We start from the raw sequence: 21,090 nt of genomic DNA on the forward strand, positions 1-21,090 counted from the left end.
ACAATCTGATAAAATTAACATTTATTAATGTACAGGCTTTAGAAGAGAGAGCAAAACCCAGTTGTGCCACCTCTGAACTTGGGGTTTGTAAGATACCACCAGTCAGAGGACCATTTGCAACTCTCTCCTTCCCCCAAAACTTATTCTTTGCCCCCCACACTGAGATATTCCTGAAAGCACAAAAAACAAGCAAAGGTAGTAAGTGAAAATTATCTTTATTAATTTTCATTTGATTGTAAATGCTAATTGTCATTGCACTGCCATGTTAGATTAATAAAAGGCAGGTGTTGTTGGGCTTCTCCCCCCATTGAGTGTCTGTTCAGAATCAGAGCTTCTTCCTCCTGTATCTCTCTAAAGGTCAGGGCATTACTTGGCCACCTATTCTAAAAAGAAACATACACGTGTAGAAGGTGATTTTCCTTTTACTATTTTATTTAATATTTATAGCAAATAAGCAGCCACTGAAAACTGGACTTAGAGTTTAACTTCATGCACAAATGAGAAAACAAGCTGTACTGCAGATAATATTTTACAGGAATATGACACAGTATATGGATTTTCTTTAATCCTGAAATTCACAGGAGTAGTGGTGCAGCTTTGTCCTTAGCTGGGATCTGTTTATCTAAAGCTTTAATGACTAATTTTTTTAAAATTTTTTTCTTGCAAAGCCTAATTGAATTTTGGAAGCAGGATTAGATCTTTAAACTCTGAGGCACTGATAGGAATGATTATGGAAGACCAAACTAAAGCAGTTGTCTGTTATTCGCAGTGACAGCACAGCAAGCTCCTTTCTAAGGGTGTCATATGAAACAGCTGCTAACTTAGCATGGATCTGGCTCAGGACTTTCCAGCAATTTGGAAAGCTCATGGGTTTTCACCTGAAAGAGTAATTGTGGGACACAGAGTGTAGTTTTTGTATGTGAACACACACATTGCTAGGGAGGGGAGCAACGGGAGGTAGTGCACCTGCTTGGACTTTGGTGCTGTGCTGATCACTACCACCTTCTGCATCCCTGTGTTAGCTCATTGCCTGTTTCAAAGGAGATATCCATCACATGTGTGCAAGGATCTTATTTTAACCAGTAAACATATGGTGAGCATAGCTGCTTTTTGCTGTGGCCAGAATACTGAATTTTTAGGTGTGAATCTGCTGCAGGGCATTGCCTTGGGGCAGGATGAGGTAGCAGAAGACAGAGCTTCTTGAAATAGATCCTAATTCACATGAATTTGGTTCGTATTAACAAATTAACTCTTTGACATCGTGGAAATATGTAGAAGTAGAGGGAGATTCCAAAAGCCCTCTCTTTTGCACAGGGTTGGTAGAATCACCTTAAAATTTTCAGAAAATGCCGTGGGTTTTGTCTGCTGGCTGTGTCAGAGGTATACAAACGATGCTAAAACACTTCAGGTTGTCAGCAGTGACTTGCTTAACAGGGGCTTTAGGGTCAACATTGCCTCTTCTAATTAAGCCCTTTACAAGTAATGTCAGGACAATTTCTAACACAGTCAGGTCATAGTTTTGATGGAAACATTTAGTGTCCACTGGCAAGACTGAAGAGAATTTGAAAATCTGGTTATTAAGCGGAGTGATAGTCACTAGTAGTAAATTCTCTTGTATTTGTGGTGGGTACATGAGTATGTCTAATGCCTGCATCTCACTCTCCCAAGGCAATGCCAACCCAACCATCACCATCTTCTCCGGAAGCTGCAGCAAATTCTGGTAATTGCTAATTTATCCAATTATCCCATTACCTCACTGGGAGGAGTCTGTAAATGAATGAATAATGTGAGGAGGGATAATAACTGAGAAAGGAGTAAAGAAGTGATGTTAGTATAGGAAATATCCTTTTTGAATAGGTACTTTTCTATTGTGGTTAGTTATGGTCATTACATTTTATTCCCACATATGTTTCTTGGCTGCTGCAGGAATGCTTTTACTTTTGCATTTATTTTCAAGCATTTTTCAAATTATTTGTTGTGTGCTGGGCTTTCCTTTTTTAGCTCTCCCTGGAAACATTCCTCAAAGACAAGTAAGGACCTCTCTGTCTTTCTCAGGGACGGTATCTCTGGTAGCTGCTTTGATGAGTAAGGAACTGTCTGTCCGAGAGTAGCTGGCATTCATGGAGGGGGAAAGACAACTTAGAGCTACAAACTAAAATAAAACTAATGGTTGTATCCTACAATGTATTACAGCATCATCCAGAAGAGCCTTGCTAGTCAAACCGAATGAGCTGCCTTAGTCCTCTCTGAGCACTACCAATCTAAACAGAGGCAGCAATAGAGGATGTCATATGTTATTCTCCCTGAATACATTTAAGAAGGGTGTAGGTATGTGAAACTACAGTTATATAACTTGCTTCTGAAAGGAGAAAAATGCAGTATGAAAAGCGATGTAAATAAAGGGCAGTAAGGATTAAGATGGAAGTACAAGATCTATATTTCCAGTTTAGTTTTTAATCCCCATCAAGTCCATCAGAGAAGTGAAAAAGGAGTAAGAGCAATTGATATGGAAGTATTTTTTATAAATATGTTAATGTCTTTATTGTGAAGTAGCACCTGCTACTGCATCGAAGGTTATTAGATTGTGTGTGCATGAAGCAATACCCATAGAAGAATTTAGATGAATAACCCATAATAAATCATACATTGCAAGTGCATGCAGTTAATATCAAGATTAATTATGCAGTGACTTGTAAGTCATTATATCATAGATATCAATGTTGAGGTTTAATTTTTCTCTAAAAACTGATGAATTCTGATATAGCTCTTTAACTATTTATAAGCCCCTTTGAGATGCAGGCTTAAGCAAGGCAAGGAAAACATACCATTGTGTCATCGGTTTGCTTCTGTAATGGAGTAGTTAAACCTGCTGCATCAATCATATAGGAATTTAATTGGAGTTTTTGTTTTCTGTACCAACCTTGTAAACACCTTATTGTGTTTTTCTTCTGAAGTTTGTGGTAGCACCTTGCTTTTCTCATTTTTACACTCCTGATAATCTTCTCTTGTGATGGTTATATTGTGGCATCGTTTTTATCTGATTTATTAAAATTATTAAAGAGCAGGAAAACACAGGATACATTCTGCCATGTTGATGAAGGTTTATGAGCTCTTTTAATATATTGTGCCAAATATAATTTATATTCTTGAGCCATTAGCATGTTGTGTTAGGTTTGAGAGGCCAGGTTTTGGTAATGGGGGGGTTACAGGGGTGGCTTCTGTTAGAAGCTGCTGGAAGCTTCCCCTGTGCCCAGAAGAGCCAGTGCCAGGCAGCTCCAGGATGGACCCACTGCTGGACAAGTGTCTTCCTGTACTGCTGGGGGAAGGAGGTAGAGCTTGGGAGGGAGAGAGGGGAGAGGGAAGGTGTTTTTAAGATTTATTTTGCTTCTCATTATCCTGCTCTGATTTTACTGGTAATGAATTCAGTTGGTATCCCCATGCTGAGTCTGTTTTGACCATGATGGTGTTTGGTGAATGACCTCTCCCAATCCATGTCTCTACTCATGAACCCTTTGTTACCTTTTCTCTCCCCTGCCCAACTGTGGAGGGCAGTGATAGAGAGACTTCAGTGTGTACCTGGCATCCAACCAGGGTCAACCCACCACACATGTGAAACACCACAATAATTTATCTCCCTTCCCAATTAAGGACCAGATCAACTTTTGAGACAGACACCCATGGGCTGGGCTCAGCTCCCCACACTGTGCACAGAGAGGGCTGGGAGCTGCAGGGAGGTGGTGCAGGATTTCATGCACAGGGCAGACATCTCCCTACCAGGGAAAGGATATCCCTGTTTAGACACTTATGTTGGATCTTGGGTCTTTTTCTGCAGAGCAGGTGTTTAGGTTGGGAAGTCATACACCAAAATGTCTGGGAAGTGCTGAAATACTCCTGTCTGCATCCCACTGAAGTACATGGGACTTGGGGACAACTCTAAATGGTTACAGAAAGGTATCCTATTAAGTGCTTTTCATGAATTCATGTACAGCTGAGCCTATGGGCATGTGGGGCCATAGGAAACCCCTGCCTCTTTCTGGCAATATTTTCTCTGTGGATGTAGGAGGGCATCCTATGAGAAAGGAGACAGGAAAACCATTGTGCAGTATCCTGCATTTACTGACACCAGCATTTCTTTATTTGTACCAAAAAGATTTAGTAAAGTAACAAACAGCTAGTGATTTTAGGAGCAGCCCACAGTATACAGTGTTAAATTTGTATTTGGATGAAGAAACCAAAAGTACTCTGAGGCACACTGTACAGTTACTTAATGAAACATTGACTGACAAGCAAAGCCTAATCATGACTGAGCCACATTTTGATTTTTCTGGAAGTTACCTATTTTCTATTCCTTTGCTCAATTGCCCACATTTCCCTTAATATATAATTTTTTTTAAAAAATAATTGCCTACATGCCCAAATGGCTGACACGTGCAGTTTGGAACCGCACACATCCTCCCCGTACACCACACGCCATCCCTCTGAGCTCAGAGCTTAACTGGTGTGCAAAGGGTGATGAGTGCCATCTGGACTGAGGTAAATGTCATCCCTTATGGACATGGGAAGCATTTTCCAGAGGCTGATTCCAAGTGTGCTCCCCATTAGCAGGCAGGCCAAGCATCCCCACCTCTTGCTGACCCTGTGCCCGCCCATGGCAGCGTTCTCTGCCAAATCAGGCTCTGTGAAAGATGCTCAGGCAGTTTGCTGTGACTGCTACAATCATCCCAGCAGCAGCAGAGGGAAATGGGATTCTTCTTCCCTCTGCAACAAACATTTCAATAATTTTAAGTGAAAGCAGCAAGCTGGAACTATGTGTGGTGTCCATTCACACAGGATAACAGGAGTTAATAAAATACACTGGGATTACGTCTACCTGTGCAGAGCAGCAAATAACAGACAGCACACCCAGTGGTGTTCTCCAAGCCAAGTTCAAATGCTCCTGTCTTGACAAGGTGGTGGAAACAGCTGATTAGATGTTACCTCCTGCTCCTCTTACTTGAAATTCTGCCCTTACATTCCCCCTTGCTGGTCACACCACAGATGTGCTGCCTGTGGGCACGGATGCAAGACCAGCTGCAGCTTGGGAATGTATTTTGTTACCTGGCACAGCTTCAGAGAGGGCGTTGCTGGCAAGGGAGAGCTGAGCAGGCAGCAGGTGAGCTCTGGCCTGTCCTGCTGAGCAGAAATAAGGGGAGCTGCACCCTTCTCTGTGCCCTGTCCCCAAAACCTCTTGTGTGTTCGGCTCAACTTCAAGGCTGCTCCCCTACCTCAAAGCTATAGTGGGAGATCAGTTTCTTTTGCTGTATGTGAGCAAAGGGAGATGGTTTTTAAATGATACTCAAATGGTGAAGTGCTTGGGCATCTTCACAGATGTTTGGGAGCCTTGCCTGCAGAGAAACCGAGGGCAATCAAGAACCAAAATGACTTTTAAAAACCTAACCCTGCTTTCGATGCAATTGCCCAAATATCTTGCATAGATGACCTCATAAACCCTCCATGTTTCCCAAAATCTCTGTTCTGAGAGTGAGGATATTCCATCTTCTCCTACTATGGAAGGGAAAACTATTGGCAAAACAGTGGCAAGAAAAGCTACAAACCAGTGAAGAAACAGGAAGATGCAGATTTGGGATCAGCATCACGACTGAGGGAGGTTAACAAGTTGTCCATTACTGGATCAAAAATTGGATCCATACCATGGGTTTCCACTCTGCATGTTTCACTCCTACCATGGAGTGACCAGCTGGTGGGAGAGGGATTAGTTCAAAATCAGAAAAATTAACTAGTACAAGCATGAAGTAGTCTGTAAAAATTAAACTTTTTTCAACCATTTCTCTCATTGGGTCTTTCCACATATTTTTTTTATGCAGCAGGTGCATTTTCTGGTTTAGGAATTTTAATTCTTAATATAAGGCTTAATGTAAGTGAACACTTAGTTGTGTTGTATTTCAGAGATATGTGAAATGTGGATGCTATGGAATATAGGAGGCTCTTGTGTAGTCCATGCTGAGCATGAACCCAATCATAGAATTTTCATAGACTCATCTTTTGAGATTTTCTGAGTTCAGAATTCTTGCTGTTAAAGGATCAGGACTATATCAAGATGTCTTTCATTCCAATGGGAGATGGTGACTTCCTGTCTGGATGGCAAATGTTCTCATTTCCTTTGAAAAGTTACAGGACAAATGTTAAGTACCTCCTGTAATTTCACAAAGACATTTGATAGAAGCCTCCAGCTATTATTTCTGTCTGTGCTGGACATTTTTTGTTGTTCTAGAAGCTGATGGCAAGGTACAGGCTGTAGCACAGGGGCTCATTAGGGCCTTGGAAGATTGATTATTTTGCACTCCACGTCTTCAGCCTGCGAAGGGGATGTGCTGTGCAGTGGTGGAACTCGCACTCAGAGCACCTCCTCACATGGCACCTGCAGCTGGACTTGGAATTGCTGGAATTGTGTCACCAGACCCCAGGGAAAACAAAGTAGAACTGGGCTTATTCCCTGCAAAGGAATTTTTTAAAATGTATTTTTTACAGAAGCACAACAGAAGCAAACAGCTTCCAACTCTTTGTCCTATTACCCGGGAGAGGTTATTCTCTCTCACAGGAGGGGAAAAAAAATACTAAAATCATGAGTAAATGGTGACGAAGCCATTAAACAAAATGGAAATTAAGGGGAAAGTGGGAATGAGATGCTGTTGATGTGAATTTTAAGAGTCCTTCACAAAGGGTTATGTAAGAGAATGAACTAGATTCTGATTATGTTTTTGAATTCATTCCAATAAAATGAGAAGAAAAGTACAATCCTAGGTCTGTAGTGCCCCATTAGTTTGCTGTGAGTTTTCCTGTACATAACATGACTTTTTCATTTTACATTATAAGGCGATATTTTAAAAGGCAAAATACTGTACACAAAAAAGCAATGCAATTCTTCTTTGCTATTCCAATAACCTAGCTGGGCACTAAGGCACAGTCTTAACATATTTCTTATTAAAAAGGAGAGGTCATAAAGCTTTTTTTTTTTCTCCTCCATCCTACTGCTAAAAAGTAAATGAAAGTGAGCTTTCAGATTTAGAATATGGTTTGGGTTGGGAGGGACCTTAAAGACCATCTTGTTCCAAATCCCTTCCCATGGGCAGGGACACCTTCCACAAGGCCAAGTTACTCAGAGCCCCATCCAGCCTGGTCTCAAACACCTCCAGAAACTTGGAATACACAACCTCTAAGGGCCCTTTTATTTCCTGTGAACCCAAAGAACCCATGGCAAAAAAGAAGGAAAATGGGGAAGAAATAATAAAAAGAAGCCACTGGCTTTTACTTCAATTCCTCTGATTCTTTTTAACTTCTGATCAGACATATTTCAATTATTACTCACAAGTCATGGTCCCTGACCATATGGAGAAGGAATTAGGTGAGATGATGAAACTTCTGCCTTCTCCACGGGTCCTACCTGGTGGAGAAGGCACTGCAGCTATTGACTTGTGAGCTGTCCTTCAAAGGAGCCAAAGCCCAGCTCCACTCAGCGTATGGAAGAACAGCTTACTTGCTATTTCAAAGGAGATAAAAAATAATGAGTGGAAAAGAGCTGACTTCTCGTACAAAGCTAAGTGTGTGTAAAGGATGAGTCTCTGCTTTCCCATGACAAGACACGGAGAGAAAAAAGTTGTGTCTTTATATACATATATGTATATACACACACATATATACTTCACTGCTATAGCATTATAAAGCAGTGAATGAATCTGTGCAAGCCAAGATGTTTCTTTGATCCTCTCTCCCTCACACACCTTGTCCAAATTAATTTAGCAAAAATGACTGCAATTTTTTTAGTATCATGGCTTTCTTCCTTGTCTATGTTCAATTTTTAGGTGAAATGGTGGCTTTAACCTTGCGTTTTATCTTGGCAACCAAGAGTGCCACTTGACACTCTTCATTGATAGATCAAACCAGCAATAAGAGTAGGGAATAAATGGTCCATAGCAACCTCATCAGACATAAAAGACCACAGTTATATATAGTCATATAGTCCTGCCGTTATTTACCAACAGATGAAGAATTTCTGGGAGTAGAGGTAGAGAATCCCATGGTACTGTGAAGACACAGGCAGGGAAGTGTGGAGTCTGATCCTCAACATGGGGGACGCTCCAGGGGTGAAAAATGCCATGAGCAAAACAGCCGTGGCCTCTGTTCCTCAAGGCATCATTTGGTAATGAAGGAAGATCAAATAACTGAGACTCTTTACACTGACCATTATCTGCTCTCTACAGGGGGAGGTTTCAGTGGTGGAAAGCTGTTGAATACACAGGGGGAATGATGCAGGTATTTATGCCAATGCAATGGAAGGAAAATAATGCAGCTGATCTATCCTGAGTAGCCCATATGATCTGTCTGTTCCTTCACCGTGCTGTGGTGTCTTTTGGCAACCAGCACAGTGGCTGCCAAAAGATAAGAGCACAGATCAGTTGTGTCATGTTCTCTCTTCATTCCATTGACTCAGAATATGCCATCAAATCTTGCACTCCTAAGTGCCACCTTTCAGTTCCTGAATTTAGTGGCAGCAAATGTCACTTGAGAAAAGCACAAGGGCTATGATGGGTGATAATTTCAGGAAACATGGTGTGGAGCTGTGTCACTTCAAAGACTTGTTCTGATTGTGGCTTTCAGTGTGAATGTCACTGTACTGCTCAGTGTCCTCTCCAGGTAGAGAAGACACCCTGTGTATTGTGAAGGGGAGAGGAGTCCACAGTTTGCAAATCGGATGATGGGGAGTGGAGAGCCTGTGACAGTGCCATGAAGTTATGGGAACTGTTTTGGATCTCTTGAAAATGCAGGATTTCAGCTGGTGTTTGCTCTTCTGCCAGTTAAAATTAGGGGAAATCTGAAAACTGTTTCAGATCTTCTAGACAGGTGCCATGAGTCCAGAGAAGCTTCATGCCTTCAGCTGCAGCAAGGCCAATGTCAGGTCTTGCTGAATGGGAAGTCTGGAGTTCAGAAGCCAAACCCTGCTTTTTCTGAGATTACAGGAGTGTGTGCAAGAGGAGGTAAAGGGGTCACAGTCTGGTGAACGTGAGGAGAGCTGACAAATGTGTTTCCTAAGCAAAATGACTTTATATTGCATTACAGAAAATGTTGTGCTTTGCAGGCTGGTAGGAGGGAGAGTCCTGCTTTTAATTATGATTCAACATTATCTTTCACTGATAATAGCCTTTTTGTAATCAAAGGAGGTAAAAATGAAATGTATGTTGCTGATTTTTTTGTGTGCACCAATGAGCAACACAATCATAATGTAGTTTTAGATTAAATTCTTTTGTTCCTTTTGTTAATTTGAGTTTGATGGCTTTCTCTGGTGCCAGAGCATAATTTACAGCAGAGAAAATTCCCTTAAATTGATTTTTAAAAATGCATTCATATACACTACATTAACCTTTTCATTCCCTTATGGTGTGTGTCAAAGAAAAATGATCCCTGTAACTCTGCTTATTGGAGAGATACATCTCTGAAGTACATTAATTGGTAGAGTTCCCATTCTGGTCTGAATAGATTTTTCACATGGTAAATGAATTTCTGGCTGTGCTAATGCTCATCTATCTTTACAAATACCAGTATTCCAGCCCCTGTCATTTACTTTCTCACTGCTCCATGTCTGATCACTTCTGAACTCTTTTATTAGTTGTGGAGGAGTTCTATCTTTTAACCTAGATCAGGTGAAGAGAGACACAAAGGCAAAGGTCCTCAGGACTATTCTTGTGCCTGAATCCTGGTGAAGCCACAGGGATTTAAGGACCTGAGCAGCTCTGAGGACACTGGCACGTGCATGGTGCAATGTGCTGTTTGCAGCCCCACATCAGAGGGCTCAGGCTGGGTGCCTGGTAGGGAGATCTCTACTGGAAGGTTCAGTGCAGCATCACAAGTTTGGGATGTCTTTAAGCCTTGCAAAAGGAGTGAGAGGGAAAGGGATATGAAGACAGAGGGTCTTTTTGAGGCGTGTTATGATCACAAATAGATCCAAAATGGAGCTCTGTAGGGAAATGTGGCCATGGCTCTGCCTGCTGGGTCTGATAAAGCCCTCAATTTCAGAAGCCAAACTCTGCTTCTCGTGAGAATAACAGGCTGGTGAGGTGTGGAGAAGAAATTTCTTTCTTGGACGCTGTTTTCCTTACCAGCTTTGGAGCATTTTTCCATGGGATGCAGTGAACCTGTCACACACAAGTTGTTGAGTCTGCATGAGTGATTTTTCTCTTTTCAAATCCTACAGCATGTTTATTTCAATATTATGTCCCTACATTTATGGATAAATCACCTGCATGACTCAGGAGAAGAGGTATTTTTGTCACTGCTCCTGAGATGGTAACATGAATTGTTCAGGGAGATTAGAACTTATCATGAAAGCAGAAAGCAGTGGCTTTACTGCTGGTGGCCCTGGTGGCAGGGCCCCTTGTGAAATAGATCTTCTAAGATAAAAAAAATTGCAATTTCTGTCTCAATCCGTTTTGCTTCTTTTTATTTTTAATTCTTTTTTGAGTGGGAATGTGGATATTTACATTTCACTCTGTAATTCACTTACTGAGTCTCAGAATTGTATTGAATTAAGGATAATTCTTTCAAATGAAAAATGAGCAAGAAAAGTGTACTTTATACACAAGGAGTCACGCTCCTGTGGTGTTGTGCCACAGTTAACACAACCCAGTATGGAAGATTTGGCATCTTGCTTTCCTGAGGAAAACTGACTTAATGTTTGTTGGTTCTGTTTGCTGTCAACCAGGAAGTTTTGAAAATTAAAATAAGCGACTTTGCAAAGCCTTGTACTGTGCTGTGAGAACCCTAGCAAAACCAGAAATCAATTAAAACAGACCAAGCATAAGACTCATAAACCTTTGGAGACCTTGGAGTGGCTTTTCCTGACAGCAGCATCGGTGCTGAGCCAGCTGCTGGCATTTCACGCCAAGAACCCAAGCACCCTTCAAAGAACTGTAATGCTTCCAACCACAGTTGTCCTAAGATAGTGCTGGAGAAGGGCCTGGGGAAATTCAGTCTTTTTTAAAAAAAAAACAACTTCATGAACATCAAATCAGGATATCCATGAAGTGGTTTCTGGTTCAAGAATATCTGAGAAATACCCAAGCAAATACCATTGGGAGAAGTAAGATGTCTCCCAGCTACTGAGGACAGTCTCACAGCCTGTGGACTCTGCCTCTTGCCTCATCATCCCAGTGATGCCCATGGATGTCAGCACAGGTTGCTGCTAGCCAGAAAGAAATAGTCAGCATTATAAAATATATAAAAAACGTCTGTTCTTTCACTGTTGTGTCCCCCTCCCTTTACTTCTATGTGAGTAAAATGTGGGCTCAAGCAAATGATTTTCCTTAAGTGTAAGAATTACACAAATAAGGGAGAGTTGGGGACTAATGCTAAGATTTTGGATTTGGGATACTGATGAAGTTTAGGGCTGCATTTCTGTGGTGAAATACCCTGGAGGGGTGCAGGGGACCAAGCATAGGTGACCACTGGTGTGGTTTGTCAGTGTGCTCCCAGGTGTGGTTTTGGCCCATTGTAGCAGGACTGTCACAGGAGTGCTGCAGAAAATGTTGGTGTATGGAGTGGGCCAGGGCCTGTTTTGCCGAAGAAGTTGTGGTGAGGTTGTGCTGCACTCCAGTATCGGAGAGTTTGGCTTTTGGGTGAGAGGAGTGCTCAGCCAATCACCCCTGGGACAAGAGAACATATTTGTTTACTGTTTTTTATTTAATTGTGAAACCAGGAATGCAAGTTTCAGTAGATGAGATGAAGGGGACAGAGATGAAGCAAAAACTCTTGGCTGGGGAGAAGGCCACTTAGCTGGGAGAGAAGAGCCTCCATACTGGATCCCACTCCCACAGCTTCTAATGTCTTTTTGTCTAACAGAATTGTATAAAATGCAGGCCTACGCTTACACTTTCTTTTTCCATTGTTCAACTTAAAATTTTTATCAGAGAAGAATATTCTTTCCATAATTTTATTTAAAGTCTTGGCTACATACTGCAACATTAGAGACCTATATATCAAAAATTACTTGTTCTTAGAAACAACAGAAAACTAGGATTCCCTTAAAGGTAAAATTATAAGTATCACCTTCATATAAATATTGGTACAATGATGAATAATGCAATTGCATTGTCTTTGAAACATCCATACATCAAACATTTTGTCTTTTTCAAAACTGTAAATGACTGGTGCTTGAAAATAAGCTGTGTAAAATCCATTTCCACCCTCCCCCTCCGCCGCTGTACATATGGATTTCATATTCCTCTTCCCACTGTCTCTGCACCACAGTGACCTCAAACCTTGGCTGTCTTCATAGCTCTCCCTTACATTGCTCCCAAGCAAGTTATTTAGGAATTAAACCTTGTTTGCCTCATTTTTTCCTTCCTGTACCATTTATAAAAAAATTATTTGTAAACTAAATTGAAAAAAAAATGCCTAGGAATTAATAAAATATAATATTGAACCGAATTTTTAATGCTGTCTTTCTACCTAGGGGAATTAAACACCTCACTATTTCTCTTATCACAAATTCTTTCTTGGTGTTCAGAGTCATAGATTGAATTATGTTTTCTTTTTTTACTGAAATACAGTTTCACTAAAAATTGGAATTGCCTTTTTACAATGTAAGTAGGTTGGCATTTTTTTGGAATTAGGGGAGAAAACAAAGCTGAGAGGTTGTTTTGCCAATCTCTCAAATCTTTCAGAAAAGCTTCTTTTCCCGTTTCTTGAGATCCTAATTCTTCAAGAAATAGAGTGGGGAGATGCAATCCTGGCATGCCTTGACAACACCACTCTTTGCAGATGCTTTCTGCACAGGTATGAGCTGTTTCAGGGCTCATGCATGTGTGTTGTGGCTCAGTTCGGAAGGAGCCAGGCTGTCAGAGCATTGTAGTGGAAAAACTGGAGCTTGGCAAATGCTGTGGTGTAGAGGGGTCCTGGGATCAGTGATATGATCTGTGGCATTTGGACTTGCCAAGCATTTTCATGGATTTGGTGAACACGCAGACTCCTCTGGAATAAAACCCTAAGCATCAAACCAAGTTTTACTGGTGCCATGGCAGATATTTCACTCTAGGAGATGATTTGCTTCTGTTTTAGCGGATGAATGTGTGTGCTTATATCAAACACTGAAATAAAATCAAAGAAATGCTGTTGATTTTATGGGCTCTGTCAGTAGTGTGAATGGATCTTTAATTATGACTTGAATTACAGTAGCAGCTAAGGGCCCCTGAGAGGATTCACAGTCCCACCGTGCCAGGTGCTATAAGAACATCTGTGTTACAGCACCAGAATGAACCTAACTAATGGGGGGAAAGTGAAGGGATTCATAAAATGACATTATGTCAAGGCCAACACAGTTCTTGGCTAAAGAGATCTGTAGTCACATATGTCCTGTGCCATACACAGGTATTGCCATCTCCTTTCTCCTGGCCATGGTCAGAGGCTGGCCGTGCCTCTGGCTGGAACCACTCAGAGTGCAACAGGTCCAGATGGTGTTTGCAGCATGAATTTTGTCACCTTGAGAACAGGCTTCTGGCAGAATTTCAGAGTCCATGTTCCAAGGTTCTAATTTATTTTGGAAGTTCCATGGAGTCGCTCTGACCCTAAGCACTAGGAATAATTTGGGGATGTTTCAAATGGCAGTGGTGCTTATTTACAGACTCTGTAAGGGCATAGGAGGATATTGCAGCGTGGTTACTCTCCTTGGGTATGAAAGTCATGTGAAATGCCAGTTCAAAACACAAAGATGCTAAATTAATCTTTTAGTGCTGCAAGGTCTGGAGGTGATCCAAAACCATTTCATCATAATGCCTATAAAAATGATGGGAAGTTATTAAATATCCATTTCTGCAATCCAGAACATCTAGGAATTCCAGATATTACTATATTTAAATTGTTTTATGGATTTATTTTTCTTTTAACTCAGAGGCAGCACTGGGTTTCATTTATAGCTGACAGACTCTCTTGGCTCCAGTGGAGCCAATGATCTGTGTCAGTCAGTGCTAGCTGAGGATCTGGTGCCTTCTGCTCTTAAACTGTGGAAGACTTGTCATCTGTTAAAGCTACACTTAGGTGTGGGATGCAGATGGCATTCATTCTCTCCTATTGACTTTGTAATAGAAACAAGTGAGACCACAAGCTCTACCACAGCATAAAACATGCAAGGTTTAATTTTATGGGGAGCTGAGTGTTACGGGTACAAATCTTTTCCTCACTCACTCTCAAACACACCATTAGTGCCCAGCCTCTGAACATTTGCACTTTGCAGATAATGGTGGGAGGAGATGGAACCAAGCAGAATGGCTTTAGGGCATTCATAAAAGAGCCTCCCAGAAATGCAGGGCAGGAGAGCATTCTGCATTCTGTGCAGGGTAAAAGATTTGTCTCACAGTGCTGGGGAGTGGGCAGCAAAGATGTTCACTGTTACTGTCATTGCTCCCTATTAGTAAAAGCATCAACAGAAGATGAAGAAAAACATAACATAGTTGTCTTTCATCACCACAACAGGCAGATGGTTTTATCCCTCTTATTTCTGTTGGGGTTTTGCAGGAAAGCCCACGTACCTGCCATGCCTCGTTTGTAAAAACAGAGCAAGGTTTTATTCCTCTTGCTCTGAAGTGTCACCTTTAGCATCTGAACAACTGAGTTTACTGTAGCCTCAGGCTCAGGCTCTGTATTTATCTGGAAACTGATTGTTATTCAGCATCACACTCCAGCTGGAGCACAGCTCAGGGTGGTCTGCAGCAGCAGAGGGGAGGGAGGCAAGTAGGGAGGAGAAGGAAAGGAAAGAAAATAAATAAAATATCCCCAAGCAAAAGTAACTCAGCTTGACTTCAGAGGTGAGAATGATGCAGTTACATGCTTATTATTGTTCATCTGTGTTATGATACTTCCTAAATTCTGTAGTGGCTGAGGTTTCCTCTGTGCCAAGCAGGGTATCAAAAGTGATTCTTGCCCGTGAAGAACCTCCATCCTAGGCTTAAGGCAGAGGAGCAGTGGAGGATCCAGGCAGGAGGACTGTGTTGAGACAGCAATGCAGTATCAATCAGCAGAATAACCAGGATTCTCAGTGAGCTCCTGCTGTAATCACTGCAACTCATCTAGTTTGCTGCCATTATCATCGCAATTAGTATTTTGTTTTTGCAACATAAGGTTGATAATCTAATAACTGTATGAGTTACCCACTCCTCAGCTCATTTGTTGTACTATTCAGCAGGTGTAATCTGCTGCAATTTTGTATTATAAAGAACTAATTAGCAGCAAGATTATTTTTCCCCTGAACTTCACAGGATTTTTTGTCTTGGACAACAGTGTTCCTATACCATTTTATTCTGTGCCATGTTCAGGACTTGGTGAGCTGAGTTGTAAGAGATACCCCACTCACCCACATTTCATCAGACAGAAGTCCTAATTCAGAATTAGGCAGCATGAGTGAAAGGTAAAATACTCATTTTTCAATTAACAAAGTTAACAAGCTTGTTAGAAGAATTTTTATTTGCTGTGTTTGTTGTATTTAAGGCCAAAATTTGGAAATAAATCAAAAAGAAGCAAGAAACAGAGCTTGCAAGAGTAGCAAGTATGGAAACTGCAAAATTACTGCTATAAATCCCCATCCTGCCACCTCTGAGGCAAACAAAACCTCTTGCACCTGCTTTTATTTTATACCATTAATTTCTTGGATTTTCGTTCGTCTTTTGCTTCAGATTTACACCAGTGTAACTGAGTCCAGAGCTCAGTCTCCATGGCCCAGTGTCACCTGCCTCTGCAAGGAACCTCTGAATACAGCACCTGTGTCTGGAATGTATATATTTCATAGAACACACCTAGGATTTATTGTTACTGCACAAAAGTGGCAGCTCTGTGTTGACAAAGACTAAGAGGCCCACCATGACTATCTCACTACTGATACTTCAAAGATTTTGGTCCAGGATGTAGAAGTTTTTATTAAATAATAGCTATACTTGATGAGTGATGTCTATATTGTCCTTCAGCCATATAGAAGATGGTTATTTAAAAAGGAAAAAAGAAGTTGTGCTTGATGAGTTGTTTTAAGAAGCTATTATATTATTGTAATATGACCACTGTGCTGGCAGGCTTTTGGCAGGTTTCAAATAAACATGCCAGAAATAATTTTGTTGACAGTATCTTGGATTGGAGCGCATCCAGCCTTCATCCATAACATCTCAGCACAGTGATTCTTTCACAGGCAGGAAAATATGTCACTGTAGATCTGTAGTTTAGAGTCTTAAAATACTGTAGATGTCTAGATTAATGGCTCCAAAATCAACTTCACAGGTGGGTAGTGACGTTTTTCAATCACAAATGAAGATGTAAGAGATGCAAAAATAGCATTTGCAGTTTTTAATATGCAACATCAATGAAGTGTGCTTATGTAAAAACCTGTGGAAACATCTGCTTTACTTTCCAAATCCAAAATCAATTTAGTTTTCGTGTAGTGGAAAGAAGGAGGTAAAAAAAACCCAGCAAAGGTAAAGAAGGAGAAAACCAGGCTGAAGGGTTTTAACTTGCTTGCACAGGTCGTGAAGATGTTGTGTTAGTGCCTCATGTGAGGCAGAGAGGAGGTGGCTCCTACTGATGAGTGACTTTAATATTTTCTTTCATGTTCCCTTCATCAGAGCAGAAACCATATGTGCTTGGTTTATTTCCCTTTGTGTCATATGCTCAGATTTCAGTATGAAACCCAAATTTGGTATCTTTAGGATTAATACAAAGGGCATCTGCTTGCTGGTGGGTTTAGATCTCCATGTTTATCCCTGCAATCTGGGTCTTTCAGGAACGGGCAAAATCCAGCTTTGTGCCATGTGCTGGAAATGCACCCTTTGGGCTGCCACTTCAAGATCATTTATGTGCTTGAATCAGTACCTGCCTAGGGCTGAATTAAACACCTTCCTGGCTTCAGTCCCAAGCACAGAGGCTTCCCTGAGCAATGTGAACAGGCAGCTGAAGCCTGCTGGTGGGAAATGCAGGCATCATGTGAAGGGTGAAGGGTGGGGTTTGCTGCCAAAGGCAGGGGGTATCACAGGCTGGTGAGGCTGTAATGCCCTGGAGGTAAAGGCTGGTCACAGTGACACAGCAACATGCCTCTGGAATTAACAGAAATACAGACAGGGATAACCCGAGGTGGCAGTGCTATCATGAGTATGGTGTGATGCGTCTGCAGTTTTGCTGTGAGTGATTCTATCAAAAGAGACTTCAAATGACTGAGAACAAAAGAGCAGCTTTCCAAACCTGTGCTGAATAAAGCTGTTTGTCTTTCTTTGAAAAGTCATTTATCTCTCCTTTCTTTTTACCAGGGGAAATTTCCTGATGGAATTTTGAAAAGAAAGTGAAAATACTCTTTTCTACTTCCTTGCAGTGTATTAAACCCCAATATTTTGCTTATGAATAGTTTTCCTCCTCTTGATACACTAGAAATTCACAGTCTTTTTTTTGTTGAGATTTTGCTCAAATATTGATTGAATGCTTGGAGAATTAATGGGATTGACTTGATAATGGATTCAGTGCAAGTACAGATGTCCTGAAAGCTCAAGTACGTGTGTATTTCTATCACACGGGGACTCATGGATGGGGAAATCACACTTAATGCAAGGTTTTATTAATCTTTTGAACTACGTCTGAGTTTGTAGATGTTATTCAAGTCCATGATCTAATTTTTTCTTCAATTTTAGAACTTCTGACCATTTGTGGTGAGAGTGTTGTTTTTCAGGACTGTGACTGTTGCTGTCAGTTCTGTAACACTGTCAGTGAGTGTTTCACCCCTGTCCCAAGACACTGTGAGGGCTTGGATGGGTTTCTCAGCAGCTCCTCCTCCATTCTCCTGTTTCTCTCTAGATCCCCCTGCACCCTGATGTGAAAGAAAGAACAGTTCTGCCACTTATGAGGAAGCCCTGCATTCTTTCCCTGGCTCATTTATCAGTTTGTTTCTCTAGGAAAGCCACAGACTTTCATTTGTGCGTTTTTGCATCACCCGAAAAATGGAGACCATAACAGTTTCCTAAAACTGGTGTTAGGAGACTAAATTGATTAACATTTGTATTCATAATTAGTGTAAAGAATCTGCAGAAATGGGAGTATTTATTCTGTTTGATTGTTGCCAAAATTGCATTTCTCAAAGCTCCTGACCCACTTTTCAAATTTTTCTCCAGTAGCAATAGTAAACTATAAATTTGTTCCTTCTAATTGTTTTTCACTTCAAATAGAAAGCCAAATGCAAACGAGGGGGAGACAAGGAGGGGAAGGTGTGCTCACCTCTACCCCTCCTTTGCCAGAAGGGAGAGAATCCTTGTGGCTTTTCCAGAACTAGAATAAATGATGGAGTGCATCAGGTGTTTAATGCCTCTAACTTGGCTTTCCATCACAGATTTATAGCCTTTGTAGTGGCTACATCCCCAAACATATGGAAAGAGAGTCTAGACATTAACTTTTTCTGTAAAATGCATTCTAAGGAAAGGCTGAAAAATATTTCCCAGCATCTTCTGAAAACAAAACTCTGAGGTTTGCCTGACTTCCCTGTTCCAGTCTTTTTGCTGTGTACAAGAAACAGAAGTGAAACAAACTCTGAATAACAGAAGAACTTAGTCTACTAGAAAGTTTTTTGTTTTCATAAAAAATTTAAAATGGAAAAAAAAAGTAGTCTTTTAAAGAAGAACCAGCAGCTCTGTTTTAGACACACCATCCCTCATAATAAAGGAAATGAGGCAAAAATCCTAAATGGATGAGTTTTACAAGGAGGAGGAGCATCCAGAGTTGTTCTGGCTGCGAGACCAGCTCACTTGACTGAATTCAGCCTCCCAAAAAATGGTGTGCACTAATATTTCATACCGTTCCTGGGGGTGCTTCAATGCCTGCACAAAATCACATATAATGCAAAATGCTAAGAGGAATCCAGCAAAAACACATGAAAGTGCAATAAATGTTTAAGATCTTGTGAATGCGAACACAGCACTTCATAAAACCCTCAGTGCTGAGAGCAGGGGTGCTGTATACGTCATAGGCAGAACATATGGTGCAACCACAGTGCAGTCAGAGCTAATCAGTGAGCAGTGATGGAGCTTTTATTCTAAAGTTTTAAGGACGTGATTAAATTTAATGTACATGCTAGACAAGGAGCCTGTCTTCAATTGCTTAGACCTACCAACCTAGGAGTGCACACAAAATGCCCTGAGGAGATGTCCTGTTTTCTGGGAAGGCAGGAAGGTTCACCAGGGGGATGTCCTTATTGATTTTTATCTCTATACATGCCCCTGTGAATTATTTATCTTCCTGTATGCTTCTCTGACATCTTATTATGAAAGTCTCTTGGAAATTACTGTAAAGCTCCTCATTCCCAGACTTAATGAGGGTTGGTAGGAAATCGGTGCTGATAAGTGTGTTTGGATGAGTGCTGGGATGGGGGCTGGTGCCTGAGTGCCAGGAGGTAATGGGGAGTGTGGGTTCCACTGCTGAGCCACCTGTGGGTGCATTGCATTTATTCACTGTGTAAGGACTTGGGATCAATTCAATTAATACCCCCATTAATTATAACAGCGTGGATTGTGTTCAGCTCAAGGACGTCACCCACCGTGGTTGCAGGGTGCAGTGCTGCAGACATACCTTGCTGTCTAGATTCTGTGCTTGTTTCCATGTCTAAGTGCTGTTTTCTAAATGCTCATCTTCTTTTGATGTTTCTAGGAGCTGGTGGGGAGTAATCCTCCTCAAAGAAACTGGAAAGGAATTGCAATTGCCTTACTTGTTATTCTCGTTATCTGCTCCCTGATTGTCACCTCCGTCATACTCCTGACACCAGGTATTTATAAACTTTAACTCACTTCCAGTCTCGTTTTCTTCTGTAATTTTACACTTCCAAGAGTAAAGGGATTGCAAACTGACTGCAAAGTCGACATCAAAGGAATCCTCCTTCCTGACTTTATCTTGATGTGATGCTGAGTTCAAGGCTGTTCTTAGGTAGATTGTTTTAGCGTTTTACATTTCAGTTCAGAGCTGAGGACACAAGGCTGGAACTTGATTGCCTAAACACAGATGGGGAGTGTCATTTTAGATGTGCCAGGGTAGGAGAAGAACCCTCACAGGGCAGTCAGTGAGGGCACAGGAACTTCTGAAATTCATGTGCACATGGAGCAGTAGTTGCCAGTTGAGGGTCATATCCCAGACCATTGGCAATGGCATTAGTTGCTTATGCCTTGGTACCTAAATCCCATCCCATTCAGCTGGATTGTTTTTTAGTTCAGAGCACAGTGTTTACAAAGCAATTTCAGATAATGATATACCAGATATTACTTATCCACAGCAAATAATTAGTAACTTCCCAATAAGGAATTCTTTAAGTTAATCCCCTTACCAAGTTCCAGCAAAGTTCTGTGCACGTAACCTCTGTAAATTACTTCTCTTACAGTAGTTGCTGATGTTGTAGGCTTGAATTTTAATGTGGTGTCATTATGGTTATTTATTATTATGTATTTATACAGCCCTGTAAATTTCCATGCCTACTTAGGGAGTAGAAATAAAGCAGCACTGAGAAGACTGTGAACTGAATATGAAAAGACAAACAAAATGAGAGACAAGACATAGAAAAGAGAATTCAGTGTCAGAAAGGGTGAGGAGCTACAAAACAGGGGGGAACCAAAGGTTCCTTGCTTAGGGATGTAGAGGAGAAGAACAGGGACTCCTTCCTGGATGAGTACATCTGAGTGGGAGAATCTGGGGAGCAGCAGGACAGAGAGCACAGAGCTGAGGAGCAGAATGGAGGCAAGAGAGAAATGGAACCTCCGGAAGTGCAAGAGCACAGGGTAGTGAAGTGGGAAAATGAGACGGAAGCTGTGGGGCAAAAATTTCCAGCCCATTACATGTGAAAGTACATGCAGTCCAGCAGGTCTGGGCCATCTTCCCTGACCAAATTCTTATCCCACATTCCTGCTGTATGATGAGCAGGAGACAGTGACAAACCAGGAAGCACAGGAGTACACTGAGTTAATTTGAAAATGAGTGAAAATCAGCACATTATTTTTTTGGTTATTTATTGTCATGACATATTCAGTTTATTTCATGTTATCATGAAGTTTT

The 21,090-nt window shown here is 41.2% G+C and overlaps 1 protein-coding gene across 5 annotated transcripts in view; it reads left to right on the forward strand.

Annotated features, from left to right (window-relative positions):
• DPP6 (dipeptidyl peptidase like 6) overlaps positions 1–21,090 on the forward strand; it is a 540,763-nt gene that overhangs the window by 352,486 nt on the left and 167,187 nt on the right. For all 5 annotated transcript variants that reach the window (XM_032098969.1, XM_032098980.1, XM_032098952.1 and 2 more), the window contains exon 2: positions 19,702–19,816. In XM_032098969.1, coding sequence (XP_031954860.1) covers positions 19,702–19,816 — 115 coding nt within the window. The remainder of the gene's footprint in view (positions 1–19,701; positions 19,817–21,090) is intronic.

The sequence above is a fragment of the Corvus moneduloides genome, chromosome 1, assembly GCF_009650955.1.
Source record: "Corvus moneduloides isolate bCorMon1 chromosome 1, bCorMon1.pri, whole genome shotgun sequence".
NCBI lineage: Eukaryota > Metazoa > Chordata > Aves > Passeriformes > Corvidae > Corvus > Corvus moneduloides.